The sequence below is a fragment of the Pan troglodytes genome, chromosome 6 (assembly GCF_028858775.2).
Source record: "Pan troglodytes isolate AG18354 chromosome 6, NHGRI_mPanTro3-v2.0_pri, whole genome shotgun sequence".
Lineage (NCBI taxonomy): Eukaryota > Metazoa > Chordata > Mammalia > Primates > Hominidae > Pan > Pan troglodytes.
In genome coordinates this window covers 122,616,167-122,636,331 of record NC_072404.2, presented here as the reverse complement: position 1 = coordinate 122,636,331, position 20,165 = coordinate 122,616,167, and the positions used below count along the sequence as shown (strand labels likewise).

At 37.2% G+C, this 20,165-nt stretch overlaps 1 protein-coding gene across 2 annotated transcripts in view; it reads left to right on the top strand.

The window, feature by feature from the left end:
- COG5 (component of oligomeric golgi complex 5) overlaps positions 1 to 20,165 on the top strand; it is a 360,750-nt gene that overhangs the window by 305,078 nt on the left and 35,507 nt on the right. The window contains exons 16-17 of one of the 2 annotated variants that reach the window (XM_519305.8): positions 1,147 to 1,209; positions 9,418 to 9,521. In XM_519305.8, coding sequence (XP_519305.4) covers positions 1,147 to 1,209; positions 9,418 to 9,521 — 167 coding nt within the window. The remainder of the gene's footprint in view (positions 1 to 1,146; positions 1,210 to 9,417; positions 9,522 to 20,165) is intronic. The other variant, XM_054687655.2, reaches the window with a different exon arrangement.

The window sequence follows — 20,165 nt, the reverse complement described above, 5'->3', positions numbered from 1 at the left end:
TATAGCAAAGCTAATGACAGAATAAGAATGCTGAAGCCCTCCAACATGTCAAAAATGTTCTATTAATATCTTTGCATTAAAAAGTCAGGGAGGAGCTGTATTCAAAACTGAATTTTTATGATATAATCACTGATGACTGCTTACACATAGATAACATGTACTCATTTTGCTATTTTTCTACTAGAAATTTGAAAGAAATGGCTGAACCTTGTTTGTCTTCATATATTATGTCTAAGGTGAACTGTATTGTTAATTACTAAAAAAGCAACACTTTCAAGTCCATCTGTGACTCTGGAGTAGCTTGTGCTTAATTATTCTCTATAGGTCATTTTTGAAATATTTTATAAATAGGAAGATAATAATTTAGGAGACCTGAAGAAAGCTAATGGTTAAATGATGTTCTTGAAAACTTGACTTATAGTATGAGCTTTAATATACTAGATTGTGTTTTAGAATAATTCTAAGTGACTATTACTCACTTATTTAAAGATTTTAACAAGTCCTTTTATCAATTAGCGGTTTCTAAAAACATGTATTTTACACACTAAACAAAATACATGTTAAAGAGTTATTAACAGGTAAATCTCAGAAGGGTAAAAATTATTAAAAAACACTAAATGATGTATTTTCCATTTTCTTTAATCATTATTCCAAAGCACCACAAGCAAGGAAAGATTGTGTTCTATCTAGCCTGCTTTAAATGTCTTTATTGATATTTTCAAAATTTTCATGATGTTTGTATTGATTTGTAAAAATTGAAATGCTGACATTTTTATTTTAAAGACTTGTTGGAAATCAGAGTCAGCCTAAAGACATGAGTGAAAGAAATGAGTAAATATGGCTTTATTCTGACCTTTTCAAGTTAAAACTTTATAATTAAAACCTATGTAACATGAATAAAGGAAACCTAGCTCTTAGTATTTATTAATGTTATTTGAAGTATGTGTTTGCTTTATACACAAAATTATTTTTCAACCTATCTTAATAAATACTGATTTTTAAAATCATGTATAAGATATTACTGTAAAGCAATGATAATATTGTATATATACTTTGTGGAAACAGCTTTATTATGCTATGATCAAAATTAGTATTTACAGAAATAGACTTAAGCAAAACTATAACTGGATCAAAACCTTGTTCTAGGTTGTTTCCAGTCAGAGCTCATTCCCACTGGCAGCTGAGCAAACTATAATTTCAGCTCTAAAGGTAAAAGAATTTAATCTTTGACTCTATAGATCAAAGTGGTTTTAGGATTATTTGTTTTGCTGAGTGGGCAGTGTCACATTTTATAATAATTCAGAATCCTCTATATATACAAAAGTAGCATGTTGATAATTATCCTAAAGAGAATAGATAACAAGTGTGTTTATGTTTTCTAGAATTTAAAAATAGACCCTTTTGGTGTCTACAGATTGTGTTCTACTTATGACAGTTGTGTACATAGAAGCAAAAGTCTTACATGTATTTATCTAATGGCAGTACAACCCAGTATTATTCCAGTAGAGCAGTGGTTCTCCAGCAGAATCATTTTGTCCCCAGGTGACATTTGACAGCATCTGGAGACATTCTGGATTGTCATGACATGGTAGAGATGCTACTGGCATCTAGTGAGTAGAGGCCAAGGATTTTGCTGAACATCTTGCAATGCATAGGACAATGCCCACCCCTCTCTCATAACAGAATTTCCCAGTCCAAAATGTCAGTAATGCCAAGGTTGAGAAACCCTACTTTAAACTGAGGCATAAAACCAGAACATATTCTCATTTTTTCTATACAAACATAACTATACCCCCTTTCTATTATTTAGGAAATTGCATAAACAATAATGGTATGAGATTCAGAGCCATATGTAGTTGACAGTATCTCTTTTAAAAACAAGCATATTATCAAGAGTACTAGAGAGGCACATTTTGAAATATTACTACAACCCTTCAAGTTACGTATTTGTATTCCCACTTTATGTATCTTAGAAATAATATCTTGCTCAAGGTCATATCGCTGGTAAATGCAGACCTCATTAACTCTAAAGAGTTATGTCTACTACACCTTGCCACCATCTTTCCTTTATTTGCTAAATATTTATTTAGTACTTGGCGAGTAAGTAACTAAGGCCATAAAGCGTAGACTTTGGAGCCAAACTACCTGTATATGAATCCTATCTCAGCTATTTAACCAGCTATATGACCTCAAACAAGTAAATAAGCTCTCTCTTGCCTTAGTTTCTGCATCTATAAAATGGTACAATAAACCTACACAAGAGTAATAAATTTCAACTATTAGATTGGATTTACATCTCTAAGGGAGAGTTTTAAAATTGAGATGAAAGCCTACAAGTAAATCCTATGGAGAAACACATATTTAGAGAAAAGAGGAAACAAGGAAAGAACAATCAGAAGAAGGAAGAAAATTAGGAGAATACAGTGTCACAAATCCTAAAGGGGAAGGGAGCTTCTAAAGTCAAATGCTTTAGAATTTACAGGGAATGAGGATTTAACAGGCACCAAAATATAAGGACACTAAATTCATATATGAATGGATTTGATTCATTGAGGGTAAGAGAAGGAGACAGTCTATTTTCCCCCAGTGTATTAGAAGTATACTTGTATGTTTTCTCTATATCCCTTTTTCCCCTAATGTGCTTTAAAATATTTTTCCATAATAAAATAATTGTTTTTAGTAAGGTTGGCATATGTATCAATGATCATAAAATCAGGTCAATATGACAAATCTTAAAGTCTTAACATTCTTGGTTCCAGACAGGGAATGGATACTCTTCTATAATTCCACATTTTTTTCTTCTAGCAGTAACTATCAAACATTTTTTTGATAACTACCCAAAATAAGTACATTTTACTTTGTGCCCTCATACGTAATAAGCATTTATAAATATATACATACATATGTAATTGCATAAAGTGTACTTCTATACACATAGTTGATACAGAAGTTTCACAAAGTAATACTTATCCTTATTTTGTGTACGCATTCTAATGTTTTCTATGCTAGTCTATTACTTTTTAAAACATTACGATACTGACCCACTGAATTGATTTTTTTGACCTCTAATGGTCAGACACAACCCACAGTTTCAGAAGGTCCATTCTCTGGATTAAGACAGAGTGCCTTCACTTTGATGATAAAAATCACTTGGAGAGTTAAAAATAGAAATTACTCATAGACTGTATTTCAGTATAGGGTAGTTTCTCTGAATCTTTATTTTTAACAGACAACAAAGATTATTCTTTTAATATATTAGCTGGAGTCAGTGCAGGGAAAATTGCCCTAATCTTGGGCTGCAGCCGTGACTCTGAGGTTTGCTTGCCAGGAGCAGTGCTGTGTGTAGCTGGGTCTGTACTTTGCTAAGGCATACCAATTTTGCCTTTTCGAACTCGATAACAGAAGACTAGCAATAAGTACAAGGCCCTCCTGCAGTGGCCTCATCAGTTAGAGACTTCATTGCTCATGTTAATACACTCAGTGAAAGTTTTAACTTTGCTATTTAAGTCTTATAAAAAACTGTTATGACTTATTAAGTAAAAAGTAAAAAAAAAAACCTGACTTAGAATAAAAAGGAATGTTGAATTTCATAAAATTGTTGGAAATTTAATAAGTCACTTTGAATTCAAGGTAGAGAGTTACGATGTATAAATGCCTGCAGCCCAACCCAGAAATCTGCTTGATTTTATTTCATAGAGAAGATATTAAACATACTTTTTAACTTACTGAAAAATATAGATATAGACATATAACAGTCCTTTCTTCTCTACCTTGAGATTTTATCCAAAATTAAATGTTATTTTAGGCTTGAGGTTCATCATTACCTATTCTTTTTTTTCATTTATTCAAAAATATTTATTGTCTGTCATATGCCAGGTATTAGTGATACACAGTGAAAGTCACAAATAAAGTCCTTTCCCATGTAGAGCTTTTATTGTAGTGAGGAGCCCAGTGGTGATAAGCGCTATGATGAAAAATAGAGCACAGTAAAGGATAGAGAATGGGGATGGAAGGAAAGTGCTATTTTATATAGGCCTCTCCAATCAAGAGACATTTTGGCAAAAATCTGAAGGAAGTGAAGGAGTGAGCCAAGCAGCCATCTGGGGCAAGTGTTCCAGGAATAGAGACCTGAATTGGACAGGCTTGTAATAGTCACAGAACAGCCAGGAGGCCAGAGTGGCTGGAGCAGAGTGAGTGAGAGTAAAGGAGCAGGAGTGAAGTTGGAGAGCGAGCAGAGCAGGGGTTGGGTGGAGAGCAGATGCAGAGTCTCCATCATCACATATTCTAAACATTGTCTAATATGTTATGAATGACATAATTAATATTGAGTATACATTTAGAGTTATTTCATTATAACCACCATAGCTATATAAGTACCATTTAAACCCCTTGGTCCAGTAATTCTGATCCATTTTTTACTGAGATTTGTCTTGTGCAGATAGTGATTACATTGCCAAATTTATATATGGCAATGCTTCTTTCTCCCTTTTTGTGTGGGTTTGATGTTCTATATAAAGGAATATTCCAGATTGCTGAGGCTCCAATATTTTTGTAATTTTAACTATTTTAGGTAAATCTTTTTAAAATGTATAACATATTTCCCTGCTTTGTAAAGAGCATAGGAAATATAATCTAATCTCCTTTCTCAGTTTCCTTGTTAGTTGTTAGTTTCTACCCATCCTTGAAATGAAGGCATTCCCCAAGATGCTCTCTTCTCTTCCTATTTCATATTTTTCCTAAGTGGGAAACCTCACCCAGCAATAAAGTTTTCTATGTAAACCACCATATCTTATGCAAATAGGGATTTTTATTTCTTACTTTCTGATCTTTATGCCTATTTTTCCATGCCTTGTTTCACTGTCCAGGATCTGCAGTACAGTGTTGAATAGAACTGGTAAGAATGGACCTCATTTACTTGTTTCTGACCTGGGGGTAAAGCATTCAGTATTTTACTATTGTAAGTATAGTATTAGCTATAGGTTAATGATATAATAATGTTAGCTGTAGGTTTTTGATAGAAGGCCTTTGTCAGACTAAACAAGTTCCCTTCTATTCTTAGTTTTCTATTTTTTATTATAAATGGTGTTGAGTTTCATTAAATAGCTTTTTCTGCGTCTATTGAAATAATCATATGGCTCTACTCTTTTATTCTGCTAATGAAGTGTATTATAGTAATTTGTTTTCAAATATCAAACCAACCTTAGTCATGATGTATTACCCTTTTTATGTATTCCTGGATACTTAATGTATCCTTTTATGTATTCCTGGATACTGATTTACTTAATTTTTGTTAAGGATGCTTACTTACATCTATATTCATAAGGAATATTGTCATAAAATTTTCTATGTCTTTATTTGGTTTTGGTAGCAAGTTAATACTGGCTTCACTAAATGAGTTTGAAAGTGTTTCCTCCTCTTCTGTTTCCTAGAAGAGTTTGTGTAGAATTTGTTTTTGTTTTTGTTTTTTTTCCTCAAGTGTGTAGTAGAATTCACCAGTGAAGCCATCTGGGTCTGTAGTTTTCTCTGTAGAAAGGCTTATAACTACACATTAATTCATTTAATAGAGAAAGGGCTATTTGTGTTATCTATTCTTCTTGAATGAGCTTTGATACTTTGTGACGTTGAAGGTATTTGTCTACTCATCTTAGTTATCTAATTTGTCAGAATAATCTGTGTAATACTTACTATCCTTTTGTGGTTGGTTTGTTTAAAGACAGGGTTCCACTGTGCTGCCCAGGCTGGAGTGCAGTGGCTATTCACTGGCACGATTATGGCGTGCTACAGCCTTGAACTCCTGGGCTCAAGGGATCCTTCTGCTTGAGCCTTTGAAGTGGCTGGGACTACAGGGATAAACCACTGTGCTGAGCTCACTTAACTATCTTTTTGATGTCTTTAGGACCTATAAGAATAACCTCTTTTTCATTTTTGATGTTGTTGATTTGTGTTCTCTTCCTGTTTTTTTCTCGATCAATCTAGCTAGGAGTTTAGCAACTGTGTTAATTTTTTCAGTGAAACAACTTTTAACTTTACTAGTTTTCTCTGTTTTGTGTTTCAATTATTTCTGCTTTTATCTTTCTTTATTTTCTACTTTTTGCTAGTTTCAATACTTTCTGTTTATCTTTGGATTTGTGAGTTTTCTTTGCTATTTTTTAAGATTTATTTGAGACTTTACATCATTGATTTTAGACCATTTTCCCCACAAATAAACATTTAACGTTGTAAATTTCCCACTAAGCACTGCAATTTTTCTGTGTTATACTTGTATCTTCATTCAGTTTGAAATATTTTTCTAATTTCCTTTGTGATTTCTTATCTGAGTCATGGATTATTTAGAAATGTGTTTTTAAAATTTCTAATTACTTTTGGGTTCTGCATATATCTTGTTACTGATTTCTAATTTAATTCTGATAACAGAATTAAATGTTGATGGTTTTACCTTTTTTTAAGTAAAAGCAAGTTTATTAAGAAAAGAAACTAAAGAATGGATACTTCATAGGCAGAGCAGCCAAATGATGATTTTTAATGATTATTTTAAATCATCATTTAAAATCTGATGAGCTTAAATTAAATTTTATCATGTGAGTGTGATGGCAAAGAACACTCCTAATTTTCTTTTGCCAGAAATGTATTTCACTTTCATCTTTGAAGGATATTTATACAGAAAATAGAAATATGGGTTTGAAAGATGTTTTTCTCTTAGCACTTAAAATATGTTCCACTGTTTTCTGGCCTCCATGCTTTCTGATAAGAAGACATTACTTATTAAAATTAGTTCCCTTGTATGTAATCTTTTTTTTTTTTTTTTTTTTTTTGGCTAGTTTCAAGATTTTCTGTTTATCTTTGGTTTTCAACAGTTTATGATGTGCCTAGGCATAGTTCTCATCAAAATTATCCTGTTTGGGATCTGCTGATTTTCCTGAATCTGTAAATTCATGCTTTTCATTATTTTGAGAAGCGTGAGGCCTTTTTCCCCCCCGAGTAGTTTTGCTGCCTCATTCTCTCTCTGCCCCATTATTTTCTTTTCTTACAGGACTCCAGTTACCAGTATATTAGACATTTTGCAGTTTTTTCTTAGGTTTAATTATTTTTTAGTATTTTTTCTCTTCTCCAGAGAGATTTCTGTTAATTCTGTCTTCAGGTTCATTGACTCTTTCCTCGATCATCTCTACCTATAATTCTTCTACTAAGCCTATCCCGTCAATTTTACAATTTCAGCTACTATAATTTTTAAGTTTAAATATAACTTTTTTTTTACATTTTCATTCACTCTACTGAGATTTCCTATTATTTTATTTATTGTGTGCATATTTTTCCTTGCCTCATTGAGGTTCTTGCCTGATAATTCTAGAGTCTGGTTCATCTCAGGGTTAAGCATCTCTTGATTGTCTTTTCCCTTGAGAATTGATAAAATTTCCTAGCATTTTATATGTGTAGTAATTTTGAATAAATCCTGAACACTGTGAATGTTATGTTGTGTAGAAACAGGATTTTTTTTTTTTTTTTACCTTTTTTTATAAGCATGTTGGTGATTTTGCTTTACAGGCAATTAGCTTGGTTATACTCAAACTGTGTACTGTCATACCTTCAGTTGGCCACACCTCAATCAGTTCACTTCTTTGAGCCTCAGTTGCAAGCCACATTTAGTTTGCTCTGCACATGCATTATTGATAGTTAGCTGAAGACTCGTGCCGAGTTTAAACATAAAATTAGGCGGTCTTCTCTGGCTCTCTCCTTTTCAAGCTCCCTCTCTCACTCTCCAGCAGCTCTGTACCACTGCTGTGGCCTTATAGTTGTACTCCTTTTTGTAGTCTAATTTATCCAGTTTACTCTCCAACATGGTTTTTCCTAAATCCAAATCATTAACCACATTTTGTCTATTGCTTAAAACCCATCATTGGTTTCCTGGTACCTTTAGGATAAATTCCTAACTTCTTAGTAACCTATACAAAGTACACCTCTTGCTGCCTCTGTCTCTTCCAGGCACTTATACTCCATATATGCTGAATGTCTTGTGGTTTCCCAAGTGCCTCAGCTTTCCCAAACTCCTATGCTTGGGAATCCGAAACTTTTTGAGTGTCAACATGACGCTCAAAGGAAGGTGCTCACTGGACATTTTCAGATTTTGGATTTTGGGTTACTCAACATGCATAACGTTTTAACTATTCTCACTAGACTCTGAGCTCCTGTATGGAGGGCAAACTATATGTATACACACACACACACACACACACACAATCCTGTACGTTGTATATTTATTTTTACCAGAGATTAAGGGTTATAGATTAGGAATTTAATGATTAAAGGTCCTATATTTTACCTTTGCTCATTGATTTTGATCATTTGTATGAGCCAAAACTATCTATCTTCATTATATTATCTTTGAAGTGTGTATAATATATTTACATTTTTGATTTTACGTGTTTTGAGCCTCAGTCATTATTTTCACACTAAAAGCCCATAACTAAGACCTAGGTTTTACATCAAGTAAATGATGATTTATACCTCCCTGTTGAACAGTTTCCCAACCATGGCACTATCAACATTTTGAGCTGGGTAATTCTTTGTTATAGGGGCTGTTCTGTATTCCGTAAGATGTTTAGCAGCATCTTTGTCCTCTACCTACTAGATGCTAGTAACACACTTGTACCCCCATCCCCAACTGTGACAATGAAAAATGTCTTTAAGCAATACCAAATGTTTCCTGGGGAACAAAACTGCCCACAGTTGAGAATCACTGCTGTAGAACTCTCAACTGAAACCTAATTCATGAAATGCCCAACTGTTGTGCCCTATTAGAAACATTGTTCTGGAGCCTACTTGCGGGTAGAAGGTGGGAGCAGGGGAAAGAGCAGAAAAAAATAACTATTGGGTACTAGGCTTAGTGCCTGGGTGATGAAATAATCTATACTACAAATCCCCATGACAAACTCCTATATAATAAATCTGCACATGTACCCTTGAACCTAATAGTTAAAAAAAAAGAATCAATGTCTGTTTATTATATTCACTCTGGTTAAAAGCATATGATGTTGTTCCAATTCTTAAATAATTACTTTTGGTCCTGCCTAACTCTTTTGTGAAACTTAAATGTGTTCATTTGACCTTTACCTCATTAGTGGAACTACTGTCTTCTTGCATATGCCTTCCCTTTTTCATGGGCTTATTTAACCACTGAACCTTTTGGAAAAAATAAGAGTGGGGGTGTTGAAATTTGTTAGTGCCATGTTCCACATATTTTAAGCTTTAAAAATCATTACCGACAGTGGTTAGGGAGAGGAGCAGACTTCTGTTAACTTAGTCTGCATTTGATATAATATGAAAACTGTTAGTCACGGTGTTTCTCACATCTCAAATTTCTTTGGGTTGTTTTTCTTTAATCTTGCCTCTTCTTTTTCTTTCTTTCTTTTTTTTTTTTAGGCTATTCATGCTCTTATGGAAAATGCTGTGCAACCCTTACTCACTTCTGTGGGAGATGCTATAGAGGCCATAATCATCACCATGCATCAAGAAGACTTTTCTGGGTAATTACTTCTAACCAAATTTTTACTAACTTTTACTGCCTTTATTTTGTATTCCCACCTCTATGCTTACTCCCTAAGCTGCCCACCTGCCATCCAGGGCCTTGTTCCTTTTGTGATGGCATTAGTTTTCAGCCCTCTTCATTACCCATTGTGAGCGCCATTCACAGATTAAAATTTTTCAGTTCTCATTTTCATCACTTCTCTCCTCTTTTTAAAAACTTTTTCTTTAGGAACAGTATCACATTACATGTACATACATTTCTCTCTTATTGAAACATAAAATGAGTCTGTGGGACTTAGCCTGGTACTTCAGGACTTTTGGTAGTTTGTACCGTCTCCCCTTCCCAAGCTTGTCTTTTTCCTTACTTCTCACAAATACCCTCTACTTCAGCCCCTTTGTTACCCCTTGGCATAGGCATGGTATTCCTTGTGTAAAATGCCCTGCCTCTGCCACTGTGCTAGTCCAAATCCTGCTTTGGCTCTGGGCAAGCTGCAGCCCAACCTCCTCCAAGATTGATTTTTCTTCCTCGGAGGTTATGTGACAATCTAATCTGATCACATCACACCTAGCCACAAACACTATGGTGTTATTCCAAACCTGTTTCATATGTGTCTTGCTCATCCATGTCATAGGTATCCTGAGAATAATAATCATAGTTCCTAATCCAATATTTACAGAAATCTTTTAAAATAGAGTAAAATGGTTTTGATTCAGTGTATTAGAAAACTTTGGAGCATTTAGAATAGTTATTTGCAAATGCTTGCTGTGATTTTTAAAAAACTTAACCACATTAAAGCTAAATACTCAAATATTAATATGTAGATATGTATTTTATATTCCCAAGTTCATAGTTATTATTTTTGAGCAGTCCTGTTTCTCTTTACATTCTTGTTGTTTTAAAGAATATCTGTTTTATGAAATTTCCATCTATGAATTTAGCTATTTATAGGAAAATATTGATTATTTCACTGTCCTCTACTTTTTCAACTTATTATTTCATTTACAAAGTTTTTAAATTTTTTCGTAACTTTTATATTAGGTTTGGGGGCACATGTGAAGGGTTGTTACATAGGTAAACACGTGTCATGGAGATTCGTTGTACATATTATTTCATCACCCAGGTATTAGGCCCAGTACCCTGTAGTTATCATTTCTGCTCCTCTCCCTCTTCCCACCCTCCCCTGTCAAGTAGACCCCAGTGTCTGTTGTTTCCTTGTTTGTGTTCATAAGTTCTCATTATTTAGATCCCACTTATAAGTGAGAACACATAGTATTTGGTTTTCTGTTCCTGCAATAGGTTGCTGAGGATAATAGCGTCCAGCTCCATCCATGTTCCCACAAAAGACATGATCTTGTTATTTTTATGGCTGCATAGTATTCCATGGTGTATATGTACCACAATTTCTTTATCCACTATGTCATTGATGGGCATTTAGGTTGATTGCATGTCTTTGCTATTGTGCATGTGCGATGAACATGCACATGCATATGTTTTTATGGTAGAATGATTTATATTCCTCTGGATATATAGCCAGTAATGGGATTGCTGGGTCAAATGGTAGTTCTGCTTTTAGCCCTTTGAGGAATCACCATACTGCCTTCCACAATGGTTGAACTAATTTACAGTCCCACCACAGCGTATAAGTGTTCCCTTTTCTCTGCAACCTCACCAGCATCTTATTTTTTTGTCTTTTTAATGATAGCCATTCTGACTGGTGTGAGATGGTATCTCATTGCGGTTTTGATTTGCATTTCTCTAATGATCAGTGGTGTTGAGCATTTTTTCATGTGATTGCTGGCTGCATGTATGTCTTCGTCTTCTTTTGAGAAGTGTCTGTTCATGTCTTTTGCCCACCTTTTAATGGGGTTGTTTGTTTTTCCCTTGTGAATTTGTTTAAGTTCCTTATGGATTCTGGATCTTAGACCTTTGTCAGATGCATAGTTTGCAAATATTTTCTCCCTTTTTGTAGATTGTCTGTTTACTCTGTTGATAATTTCTTTTGCTGTGCAGAAGCTCTTAGGTTTAATTAGATCCCGCTTGGCAATTTTGCCTTTTATTGTGATTGCTTCTGGTGTCTTTGTCATGAAATCTTTGCCTATTCCTTTGTTCAGGATAGTATTGCCTAGGTTGTCTTCCAGGGTTTTTATAGTTTTGGGTTTTGCATGTAAGTATTTAATCCATCTTGAGTTGATTTTTGTGTATGGTGTAAGGAAGGGGTCCAGTTTCAATCTTCTGTGTATGACTAGCCAGTTAGCCCAGCACCATTTCTTGAATAGGAAATCTTTTCCCCACTGCTTGCTTTTGTCAGCATTGTTGAAGATCAGATGTGCGACCTTATTTCTGGGCTTTCTATTCTGTTCCATTGGTCTATGTGCCTGTTTTTGTACCAGTACCATTCTGTTTTGGTTATGGTAGCCTTGTAGTTTAGTTTGAAGTCAGGTAACGTGATGTCTCCAGCTTTGTTCTTTTAGCTTAGGATTGCCTTGGCTATTCAGGCTCTTTTTTGGTCCCATCTGAATTTTAAAATAGTTTGTTTTTCATTCTGTGAAGAATATCATTGGTAGTTTGATAGGAATAGCATTGAATCTGAAGATTGCTTTGGGCAGTATAGCCATTGTAATCATACTGATTCTTCCTATCCATGAGCATGGGATGTTCTTCCATTTGTTTGTGTCTTCTCTGATTTCTTTGAGCAGTGTTTTGTAGTTCTCATTGTAGAGATCTTTTACCTCCCTGGTTACCTGTATTCCTAGATGTTTTATTCTTTTTTGACAATTATGAATGGGATTGCCTTTCTGATTTGGCTTTCAGTTTGGCTGTTGGTGATGTATAGGAATGCTAGTGATTTTTGTGCATTGATTTTGTATCCTGCAACTTTGCTGAAGTTGTTTATCAGCTGAAGGAGCTTTTGGGCCAAGACTATGGGGTTTTCTAGATATAGAATCATGTCGTCTGCAAACAGAGGTACCTTAACTTCTTCTCTTCCTATTTAGATGCTCTTTATTTCTTCCTCTTCCCTGGTTGCTCTGGCTAGGACCTCCAATACTGTGTTGAATAGAAGTGGTGAGAGAGAGCATCCTTGTCTTGTGCTGGTTTTCAAGGGGATTGCTTCCAGCTTTGGCCCATTCAGTGTAATGTTGGCTGTGGATTTGTCATGGATGGCGCTTATTATTTTGAGGTATGTTCCTTTGATACCTAATTTATTGAGAATTTTTAACATGAAGAAGTGTTAAATTTTATCAGAAGCCTTTTCTGGGTCTATTGAGATAATCATGTGGTTTTTGCCTTTAGCTCTGTTGATGTGATTAATCACATTTACTGATTTGCATATGTTGAACCAATCTCGTGTCCCGGGGATGAAGCCTACTCGATTGGCCTGAAGTTTTCTTTTTTTGCTGTGTCTCTGCCAAGTTTTGGTATCAAGATGATGCTGGCCTCATAGAATGAGGGTTGGGGAGGAGCCCCTCTTCCTCCATTTTTTGGAATAGTTTCTGTAGGAATGGTACTAGCTCTTCTTTTTACATATGGTAAAATTCGGCTGTGAATCCATCAGGCCTCAGACTTTTTTTAGTTAGTCAGCAATTCATTACTGATTCAATCTCGGAACTCATTATTAGTCTGTTCAGGGAATCAGTTTCCTCCTGGCTGGGTCTTGGGAGGGTGTATGTGTCCAGGAATGTGCCCATCTCTTCTAGGTTTTCTACTTTTTGGGTTTAGAGGTTTCTGATTTTTTTTTTCCTATGGGGTCAGTAGTAACATTTTCTTCCTCATGTCTAATTGTGTTTATTTGATATTCTCTCTTCTTTATTAGTCTAGCTAATGGCCTATTTTATTAATTTTTTTCAAAAAGCCTACTCCTGGATTCATTGATCTTCTGAATGGTTTTCATGTCTCTGTTTTCCTCAGTTCAGCTCTGATTTCTGTTACATCTCATCTTCTGCTAACTTTGTTGATTTGTTCATGCTTTTCTAATGCTTTAAGTTGTAAAGTTAGGTTGTTAATTTGAGATTTTTTGGCTTTTTGATGTCAGCATTTAGTGCTATGAATTTTCCTCTTAACACTGCCTTAGCTGTGTCCCAGAGATTGTGATATGTTGTATCATTGTTCTTGTTATTTTCAAAGAACTTTTTGTTTTTTTGAGATGGAGTCTTGCTGTGTTGCCCAGGCTGGAGTGCAGTGGCGTGATCTTGGCTCACTGCTGCCTCCACCTCCTCGGTTCAAGCGATTCTCCTGCCTCAGCCTCCTGAGTAGCTGGGATTACAGGCCCGCACCACCCCTACCCCAGCTAATCTTTGTATTTTTTTTAGTAGAGACAGGGTTTTGCTATGTTGGCCAGGCTGGTCTCCAACTCCTAACCTCAAGGGATCCAGCTGCCTCAGCCTCCCTAAGTGCTGGGATTACAGGCATGAGCCACCACGTCCAGCCCAAAGAACTTCTTGACTTCTGCCTTAATTTCATGTATTTACCCAAAAGTCATTCAGGAGCAAGTTGTTTAATTTCCATGTAATTGCATGGTTTTGAGCAATTTTCATAGTCTTGACTTCTGTTTTTATTGTATTGTGGTCTGAGAGTGTGTTTGGTATGATTGATGTTCTTTTACATTTGTTGAGGATTGTTTTATGTCCAATTATGAGGTCAATATTAGTGTATGTGACATGTGGTGATGAGAAGAATGTGTATTCTGTTGTTTTGGGATGGAGAGTTCTGTAAAGGTCTATCAGTTGCATTTGGTCCAATGTTGCATTTAGGTCCTGAATGTCTTTGTTAATTTTCTGCCTTGATGATCTATCTAATACTGTCAGTGGAGTGCTGAAGTCTCCCACCGTTATTGTGTGGGAGTCTTTGAAGGTCTTTGAGATTTTTTTTTTTTTTTTTTGAGACGGAGTCTCGCTCTGTCCCCTAGGCTGGAGTGCAGTGGCGTGATCTCGGCTCACTGCAAGTCTACCTCCTGGGTTCACACCATTCTCCTGCCTCAGCCTCCTGAGTAGCTGGGACTACAGGCACCCGCCACCGCACCCGGCTAATTTTTTGTATGTTTAGTAGAGATGGGGTTTCACCGTGTTAGCCAGGAGGGTCTCGATCTCCTGACCTTGTGATCCACCCGTCTCGGCCTCCCAAGGTGCTGGGACTACAGGCGTGAGCCACCGCCCCAGGCCGAGACTTCTTTGAAGGTCTCTAAGAATTTGCTTTAGGAATCTGGGTGTTCCTGTGTTGGGTCCATATATATATAAGATTGTTAAATCTTCTTGTTGAATTGAACCCTTACCATTATGTAGTGTCCTTATTTGTCTTTTTTGATGTTTGCTGGTTTGAAATTTGTTTTGTCTGAAATTAGGACTGCAACCTCTGCTTTTTTCTGTTTTTCATTTGCTTGGTATATTTTCCTCCATCCCTTTATTTTGAGCCTGTGAGTGTCATTACATATGAGATGGGTTTCTAGGGTGATCTCACTGTTCCTTCCCCAAATCGGAGGCAGCAGAGGAAGGGATCTTAGTAGTGGCTGTGGCCAAGGGTCGTTTGCTTGTCTCCTGGGGGCTCCACCCCAGACAGATGCATGTTAGCACTCACTCACTAGAGTCAGCCCAGTGGGGGAGGGTCTAAGCTGTGGGCCTAGCAAGGAGTGTCTATGCTGTGGGCCCAAGCCAGGGGTTCTCCTGGTGACAAGCAGTGGGGTAAGAGGCAGGGGGACCTGTGGGAGACAGACTGGTTTCCTCTCCTTGGGTTGACTGCAGCTTGTTGGAGGTGTGGATAAGGTACTTAGGGTCTTTGCTCCTTCATTAATCCAAGGGTGACAAGGGCAGTTCCATTGCAGGGGCAGTGGCAAAGAGGCTCTCAGCTGCCACTGGAGGCTCTGCTCTTGGAGTTGCTGAGTTGCTACTGGCTTGATAGCTCTGGCTGGGGATGGCTGGAGGCCCAGGCCTGCCCGGTGAAGAGATATGGGAACAGGTACCCATGTAACAGTCTGGCCACTTTGCCATAGGGCTGCTGCAGTATGCTTGGGGCCCATTCCAGTCCCTAGTAGACTCGGATTTTCCAGTGCTTGGAGTTACCACCAGTGAAAGCACTTTTCTGGGCAGTGGGGGTTCCCCTGGCTCTGTGTTGCTCCCGGGTGAGGCGTTGTCCTGTTTTGCTTTTCTTCATTCTCTGTCGGTCAGGTTGTTTCCTTGATTAGTCCCTGAGTACCTGGATGTTTCAGCTGAAGGGGTCTGTTCCTCTCCATGAGAGCCCTGCACACTAGCTGCTTCTAATTGGCCATATTGACCTCTCCCACATGGGAAATGTGGGAAATGTCAAAAGATCAATCTAGGCTGGGCACAGTGGCTTATGCCTGTAATTCCAGCACTTTGAGAGGCTGAGGCGGGCAGACTGCTTGAGCTCAGGAATTCGGGACCAGCCTAGGCAACATGGTGAAACCCTGTCTCTATAAAAAATACAAAAATTAGCTGGGTGTGGTGGTGTGCATCGGTAGTTCCAGCTATTTGGGGAGCTAAGGCAAGGGGATGGTTTCAGCCTGAAGGAATTGAGGCTGCAGTGAGCCGTAATCATGCCATTGCACTCCAGGATAGATGACAAAGTAAGACCCTGTTTCAAAAAAAGGAAAGATCAGTCTCTATTTTAAAAAATATATGAAGCACAGGCTGGGCACGGTGGCTCACGCCTGTAATCCCAGCACTTTGGGAGGCCGAGACGGGCGGATCACGAGGTCAGGAGATCGAGACCATCCTGGCTAACACGGTGAAACCCCGTCTCTACCAAAAATACAAAAAAAAAAAAAATTAGCCGGGCGTGGTGGCGGGCGCCTGTAGTCCCAGCTACTCGGGAGGCTGAGGCGGGAGAAGGCATGAACCCAGGAGGCGAAGCTTGCAGTGAGCCCAGATCACGCCACTGCACTCCAGCCTGGGCGACAGAGTGAGACTCTGTCTCAACAACAACAAAAAAAAGGCCAGGCGCGGTGGCTCACGCCTGTAATCCCAGCACTTTGGGAGGCCGAGGTTGGCAGATCACGAGGTCAGGAGATCGAGACCATCCTGGCTAACACGGTGAAACCCCGTCTCTACTAAAAATATAAAAAAATTAGCCAGGCGTGGTGGCGGGCGCCTGTAGTCCCAGCTACTCGGGAGGCTGAGGCGGGAGAAGGCGTGAACCCCGGAGGCAGAGCTTGCAGTGAGCCCAGATCGTGCCACTTGCACTCCAGCCTGGGCGATAGAGTGAGACTCTGTATCAAAAAAAATAATAATAAATAAAAAATAAATATAGATAGATAGATAGATGGATATAGATATATATATGAAGCACAGAAGGGTAAAGCGAATTCTACCCAAAAAAAAAACTATATTTGGAACTCAATATAACATAGGATTATATAACTGCTGATTACCAATATTTGAGAGGAAATGGTTTTTGTTCAAAAGTGATCTGAAGTGTCCCAGTTAGATCAATCATGAATGCCTCTCAGAAGGGAGCCAAAACAAGCTGATTTTTGAAGGCTTATTCTATAATAACAGTGGTCACATACTTTTAATTTAATTAGTGAGCTGCAACTAGTGCCTATAGATAACACATTAGACATTAACAGCTGAAAGTTAGTTCCCAAATAGATGTGTTTTTACTAATTTGCTTAAATACTAGTGAGCCAAACTGTTTCTTCAACTGATAGGTTGCCATGAGTATGAAGCATTATTTTAAGGTGCCTAACATTGTCCTTATTTTTTTTCCCAGTTGCTTTGGTGACTCCATTTCAGCTCAGTGTATACAACAGTCATTTGAGATTCATGTATACAGCAGTCAGTTGAGATTCCAGTGAAAGTTATTCATGTATAGCAGTACAGGCATATGGAGCACTGCTGCTTTTATTTAAAGTATTGCCCCCATGGCAGTAATTTTCCTACTTTGTAGAATCTTGTGATTAGTAATTCTGTAATGGCATGTCATTTCATATATATATGGCTTATGTGAAATATGAGGTGGAGTTGGATTAGTCAAGAAACAGAAATTGCCTTTATTTTAGGGCCAGCCCCCAGGGATAACAATTAGAAAAACAATAGTGAAAACCTGACCCTTCAAGCCCTCCACACCTATTCCTAAGTAAAAGGAATAAAGTTTACCTTCAAGTCTAACTTACATGTGGTAGGGTTACAGACTCCCCTGCTATTTAAAGAGTAATCATGGGCTGGGCATGGTGGCTCACGCCTGTAATCCCAGCACTTTCGGAGGCCGAGGCAGGCAGATCACTTGAGGTCAGGAGTTTGAGACCAGCCTGGCCAACATGGTGAAACCCTGTCTCTACTAAAAATACAAAAATTAGCCCGGGGTGGTGGCAGGCAGCTATAATCCAAGCTACTGGGGAGGCTGAGTCAGGAGAATCGCTTGAACCCTGGAGGCAGAGGTTGCAGTGAGCCAAGATCGAGCCACTGCACTCCATCCAGCCTGAGTGACAGAGTGAGATCCTGTCTCAAATAAATAAATAAATAAGTAAAGAGTAATCATCAACATGGTTTCTTGGTATTTGAAATTTATTTTAAAAGACTGACGTGTTTCTTTCCAAATTAGACAAAAATTAAAATGTAAATATCTGATTGACATAGAACATTGATTAAAATTGTTGCAGTCAATGTAAAGTGACTCATATCTGATTACAGTTTTGAGTAGGGAAGGGAAGGCAGTGAAAGCAGAACTCTACATTATTAAAGTGATAGATGAGCCCCTTTGTGGAAGGGAGAGCACTCACACAAAAGGTTAGTGGCATGAAGATTAACATTCACTTCTTGGTTATGCGTATGTTTAATTCTTCTATTTATATATATTTGGCCACAAACCAAGTCTGGACAAATTAAAGAGAGCTGAAATCAAGTATCTTTTCTAATGACAATGGTATGAAACTAGACATCAATAATAGGAGAAATCTTCGAAATTTCACAAATATGTGGAACTTAAACAACATGCTCCTGAACAACCAGTGGATCAAAGGAGAAATCAAAAATATCTTGGGACAAATGAAAATGGAAACAAAATGCATTTTGTTTAAACAAGTAAAATATCTATACACTGAAAACTATAAAACATCAATGAAAGAAATCAACAAAAACACAAATAAATGGGAACATATTCTGTGTTCATGAATTGAAAGAATATTGTTAAAAGGTCCATACTACCCAAACCAGCCTTCAGATTTAATGCAATCTCTACCAAAATTCCAATGTCATTTTTCACAGAAATAGAAAAAAATAATCCTAAAATTCATATGGAACTACCAAAATCTCTGAATAGCCAAGGCAATCTTGAGCAAAAATAAAGCTAGAGGTATCACACTACCTAATTTTAAACTATATTACAGAGCTACATGATGATTAAAATGGCATGGTGCGCTGGCATTGACCAATGAAACAGAACAGAGAGCCCAGAAATGAGCTCACACATTTACAGTCAATTGATTTTCGACAGAGGTGCCAGGAACACTCAATGGAATAAGGACAGTTCCTTCAATAATAAATATGTATTAGTAAAAATGGATATCCAGATGCAGAAGAATGAAATTGGACCCTTATCTCATACCATATGTGAAAATCAAATGAAAATAGATTAAGAACTTAAATGTAACACCTGAAACTAAAACAAATTTAAGAAAACAGGAAAATCTGAGCAATAATTTTTTGGATTTGATCCCAAGAGCTCAGACTACAAAGCAAAAATAGACAAATGTGATTACATTTATCTAAAAAGCTTCTGAACAGCAAAGAAAACAAGTGGAGTGACAACCTATGGATTGGGGAAAATACTTACAAGCCATACATCTGATACGGGGATTAACGTCCAAAATATATAAGGAACTCAAATCAATAACAAGAAAACAACCTGATTTAAACATAGGCAAAGGACCTGAACAGACATTTCTCAAAAGAAGACATACAAATGGCCAACAGATATGTGAAAAAACATTCAACATCACTAATCATCAGGGGAATGCAAATTAAAACCACAATGAGATTGCACCTCACACCTGTCAGAATTGACTTATCAAAAAGATGAAAGATACCGAGTGTGAAAGACGATGTACAGAAAAGGGAACCCTTGTATACTGTGGTTGGAATGTAAATTAGGCAGCCATTATGGAAAACTGTAAGGACGTTTCTCAAAAAACTAAAAACAGAACTACCACATGATCCAGCAGTCCCACTTCTGGATACATAACCTAAGAACTTGAAATCAGTATGTAAAAAAGATATACGCACTTCCATGTTCATTGCAGCATTACTTACAATGGCCAAGTTATGGAATCAATCTAAATGTCCACCAACATTTAGATTGATAAGTGGATAAAGAAAATGTGGTATACATACACAATGGAATACCATCCAGCCTTCAGAAAGACAGGAATTCTGTTAATTGCAACAAATAGATGAACCTACAGAACATTATGCTAAGTGAAGTAAGCCAGACACCGAAAGACATATATCACATGACCTCACATATCTGTTGTCTAAAACAACCGAATGCATAGAAACAGAGAGTAGAATGGCAGTTAGCAGCTATGGGGTGGAGGGAATAGAGAGATGTTGGTCAAAGGGTACAAAGTTGCAGTTAGGAGGAATAAATGATAAGTATTTAAGGTGGTGAGTATGATTACCTTGATTCAGTCATTCCA